The sequence below is a fragment of the Lotus japonicus genome, chromosome 5, assembly GCF_012489685.1.
Source record: "Lotus japonicus ecotype B-129 chromosome 5, LjGifu_v1.2".
In the NCBI taxonomy this organism is placed as follows: Eukaryota; Viridiplantae; Streptophyta; class Magnoliopsida; order Fabales; family Fabaceae; genus Lotus; species Lotus japonicus.
In genome coordinates this window covers 1,519,304-1,523,949 of record NC_080045.1, presented here as the reverse complement: position 1 = coordinate 1,523,949, position 4,646 = coordinate 1,519,304, and the positions used below count along the sequence as shown (strand labels likewise).

The window sequence follows — 4,646 nt, the reverse complement described above, 5'->3', positions numbered from 1 at the left end:
CATAATGTAAAAAATAACAATTGGTTGAGTCGCTGTAATGGTAAAAAAATGTCTGTTTGATTTTCAGTTTGAAAGTATTTTTACTTAATGGAGATCCAAAACATCGGCATGACGACATTGGAATGATAACTATAATTTCTGACTTCCAAACTGAAAACTAGATTCTTGTAAGGGTGAAGACGCAAATTTAAACATGGAGAAAATTATATGTTAAGAGAGACTATCACTACAATAGTTCTCACTTCTCAGAATAAGTTTATCCCTGATGACAAAAAAAGGAAGTGATTATTTTAATTCAAAAAGAAATTGATTATATCAAGTTTTGCCATCTACTAACTATTATTTCATGTGTCTCTAATAATTAAAGAAAAATTGTGTAAATAAATGGTTAGATGGTAAAACTTGACATAGTTAAAATTTTATTATAGAGTTAAAAATTCATTTAGCTAAGGTTTTTTTTTGTTGGTCAATTTTAGCTAAGGTACAAAAACTACAAATAACACTAGTAATGATCAATAAAGAAGCAGGCCCTGAGGCCCACCTCACAACAGCACCCAGTATCCTCCTTTATGACATCCTCTACCTCCTTCTCTTTCTCTAGTGTGTCATTACATTAACACACAATACTAGTACTTCAAAAGCAAAAAGAAAAGTCTGTTCAAAATAGAATAGAACCTCCCTCATCCTCACTTTCAGTTTTTTCTCTCCCTTGTATGAAAGAAGAGAGAGGAATTATTTTCTTTTCCTCCTCTCTATTTTAATTCTAGGACTGTTTCTCATGGCCCTCTTAACTTTCTTGCCTGAACAATCTAATCCCAAAAAACAACACCATCCCCAACGCAAAAGAAAGCAGCACCAGAAACCACAACAGCAGCAACAAAAACAACATCATGAGAAGCAGGTTAATAAGCAGAAACCAGAACCACATCAGCAACAACAGAAGCAGAAGCAGATTAACAAGCAGAAACCACCATCTTCATGGGACCAAATCAAGAACCTGATCAGCTGCAAGCAGATTGAAGGGTCAAGGGTCATTGACCCTTCAAAAGGGCACTCCTACTCCAAGCTAGGTTCCTCTTGCAGTTCCATTTGCAGCTTCAAGGATGTTGTTCATGGAAACACCCGAGTTGTTCACAGGTCTGATAACTCTTCCCCTGAAAGCAGCACCCTGGGTCAGGAAACAGGACTCCTCAGTAGAAAACCAGCCCCACATCACTCAACATCAGGTTCTGCAGGGAAATCAAACTGTAGATCAGGATCAGGATCAGGAACCTACACCTCTAGGGGAATGCAATTCAGAAAGCTCTCTGGATGTTATGAATGTCACATGATCATTGACCCTAGCAGGTAAATTAATTAACATACAGTCATATACATGGATTTCAATTAATTCGTTATAGATTCAATTTTCTCTTTTCTCATAATCAATCAAAGCTTCTCTTTAGAATTGATTTTGATTTCACAATCAATTATTGAAAATTTTCCAAACATGTACTTGGCCACCTACCTACCTTAATTTCTCAAGTTTTCATAATCATAAATACATAGATTAGACTCATTAGAGAAATTAATGAATATGCTTTATGTTGTTGCAAAATCAGGCAACCAATGCCAAGGAGCACTATTTGTGTTTGCTCTCAATGTGGTGAGGTTTTCCCTAAGATGGAAAGCTTGGAGCTTCATCAGGCTGTTCGTCATGCTGGTAATCTTTCTAATCCCTCTTTAGATTATTTTTTTCTCTCTGTTTTTTTTAATATTTTCCTTCAGAAGGATACACATGCATCATTTAATTTTCCTTGGAAATGCATTTACTGTGTGAATTGAATTATTCCTCTTTTAAGTCAAATGCACCGCTAGTGGCAAAGGCTGAGGTTTGCACCTTTTGTCAATGTAACTCCTCTTAATTTCCATAAAAAGAGTAAGAACAATTAAGAAGATTACAACGATTGTTTTATCTTTTTATTTTATTATTACCATTTGGTAATATCATGAAGGAAGGATATCTCACTTTATTCAACAAATGAACAATTCTTAATTATTGCAAAGTGCTACTGTGTATAGAAGAAGGATATAGATCTGGTGGTTTTGTTCAAGCTAGCTAGCTAGCATCCTAGTAGTTGTTTCCATGTCATTATTGATTTAATTCCCTTATGCTCAATCATGCATGCTTGTGGGGTTATTAAAACTTAAAAGTAAGCTTTGAAATTTGAAATAAGGGTAAAAAAGGACTCAACAATCCATGCATGTCATCATGTTTAGTACTGTTTTCAGATAATCTTGCTCTCTTGATTTTTCCTTACAATCCACATCTTGTTCATAAAAAATCACATATATGAAATTTCTTTTAAAAAAATAATAACATACATTTGCATCACTACAAATACAATGCATTTGTTTCTGTGGCAACCGTACATGAAGTTAATTACTCGCTTGTTTAATAGGATTAATATTTTTATTTAATATATGTACGTGCTCACAGCTGTCTTCTGTGTAAGATATAAATGATCTGCCTCCTCAAAGTGCTACTACCTCTTGATTTGTGGACACCACCACACCACCCAAATTAAGAAACTTACAAATATCAAATGTAATTCACCACACACTCCTATTATGGAAGAAAAGTCTTCACTCTTCGTATGCATACTGTTTATTATATAAAATAATCATTTATTTTTTAAAAAATAATCATTTATGTATTTTTTTAACCATTTGTATACACCATTTTGATAAAAAAAAAATTTGAAAAAAAAAACTGAAAATACTAATTATTCCTTTAAACTATTTCTAGTAACTTTTGAAAGTAATTAATTATTTTTAGTAAACAAACATAAGTTAAGTCATGTTTTTCAAAAAGTACTTGAAATATAATCAAATTTTTATTCAATTTTGAAATAGCTTTTTTTATTAAAAAATGTAAAAGGAAGAGAAAGAACTTCTAAACTAGGTAAGAGCTAGTTTTTTTTAGAGGAGAAGGTCAAAGGATTGATTCCGAAAGGATGTAATTTCTCCTTCCGATTAATAAAAAACACTATCAGGTAGCTAGTATATTGAGAAGAGAACTATGAGGGCTGGATCTCCTAAAAAGAACTAACTACCAACTAGAATTTTACTAGATAAAATGGATGTAAACCCTCCACCTCCACCAATCGCATTCTTTAAAATTACAATTTGCTCACTAAAAGATGATTAGCAGATATATATGATGTTTGGTTTTACTCTTCTAGCAGTTCTATTGTTTAACTAAAGTTTGACATTCATATTAGTAGTAATTAGTTTAGTGATCTTTTTTCTTTCTTCCTAAGTACTAATAAATTTGAATATATTTTATGAAATGAACAGTTTCGGAGCTGGGTCCAGAGGATTCGGGTCGCAACATAGTGGAGATAATATTCAAGTCAAGCTGGTTGAAGAGGGACACTCCAATGTGTAAGATCGAACGGATACTAAAAGTGCACAACACCCAACGCACGATCCAACGGTTCGAGGAGTGCAGGGATGCAGTCAAGTCGCGTGCGGTCAGCAGCACCAAGAAAAACCCTCGCTGTGCCGCGGACGGCAACGAGCTCCTCCGCTTCCACTGCACCGCGCTAACATGCGCGCTCGGCGAACGCGGCTCCTCCGCACTCTGCTCCGCCGGGCCCAGCTGCGGCGTCTGCACCATCATCCGGCACGGATTCCAGGGCGGGAAGGGAGTGAAGACCACCGCCAGCAGCGGCAGGGCGCATGACTCGGCGGCGGCGCAGTGCGGCGGTGAGGGTTCTAGGAGGGCAATGCTGGTGTGCCGTGTGATTGCCGGGAAGGTGAAGCGCGTGGCGGAGGAGTCTCCGCCGCCGCCGCAGCCGCAGGAGGAGGAGGAAAGTGTTTCGTATGATTCAGTGGCAGGATTTGCAACAGGAATCTACTCGAATCTCGAGGAGTTGGTTGTTTTCAACCCGAGGGCTATTCTTCCTTGTTTCGTTGTGATTTACAATGTTCTTCCTTTCTGACCTTGAACTAATTAATTTGGAGTTAATTAACTATGTTTTCAATACATTAATCAACATTTTCTGTCTTCAATCTTGCATACATTGTGCACATGATCGTATTAATTAGTCACTATGTTAATTAAAAAATTAATTAGGAATATTCTTGAGCTATATTTTCTATTGGTCATATTAGTTCTAAACTTAATATGACAAATAAAAAATAAATCAAGAATTTCTCTATGTACACTGTTTTTTATTCCAACCTCGGCACTAATAGTTTGGAATATTTTTTAACCGCTATAAATTACAAATTGAATTTTTTTTTGCAATTTTTGACAATTTAGCAATTGCGGGTGAGGCATCACCAAAAAAGAGTATGCATGAATTATTTTTATTCCTTAAATTAGAAACTAATTATTATGATCATATGCTTGTTAAGGTTGAGGATGGAAAATGAGGATTTTAATTTGATTTAGTTAAGCTTGAAGTCTTGAACTTGAGTTTGTTACTAATTAGGAAAATGTTTCTTTTATTACAATTTTACAAAGATTTGATTTCACATGTTGTGAATTAGAATGTTTTGATGTACCTCAATAGTTTGGTGTCTGCTCTGCCATGCTTACGCATGTCACAACCGTGGGGGGAAGGTACGTGGAATCCAGTATGATGTCAACCTTGTGT

General features: G+C 35.7%; 1 protein-coding gene across 1 annotated transcript; it reads left to right on the top strand.

The window, feature by feature from the left end:
- The first annotated feature begins 563 nt into the window (after positions 1-563).
- Positions 564-4,056, top strand: LOC130721138 (uncharacterized). The gene is made up of 3 exons (XM_057571878.1): positions 564-1,347; positions 1,602-1,702; positions 3,340-4,056. The coding sequence occupies exons 1-3, from the start codon at positions 779-781 to the stop codon at positions 3,984-3,986; spliced, it is 1,317 nt and encodes a 438-aa protein (XP_057427861.1). The 5' UTR covers positions 564-778; the 3' UTR covers positions 3,987-4,056.
- Positions 4,057-4,646: the final 590 nt, after the last annotated feature.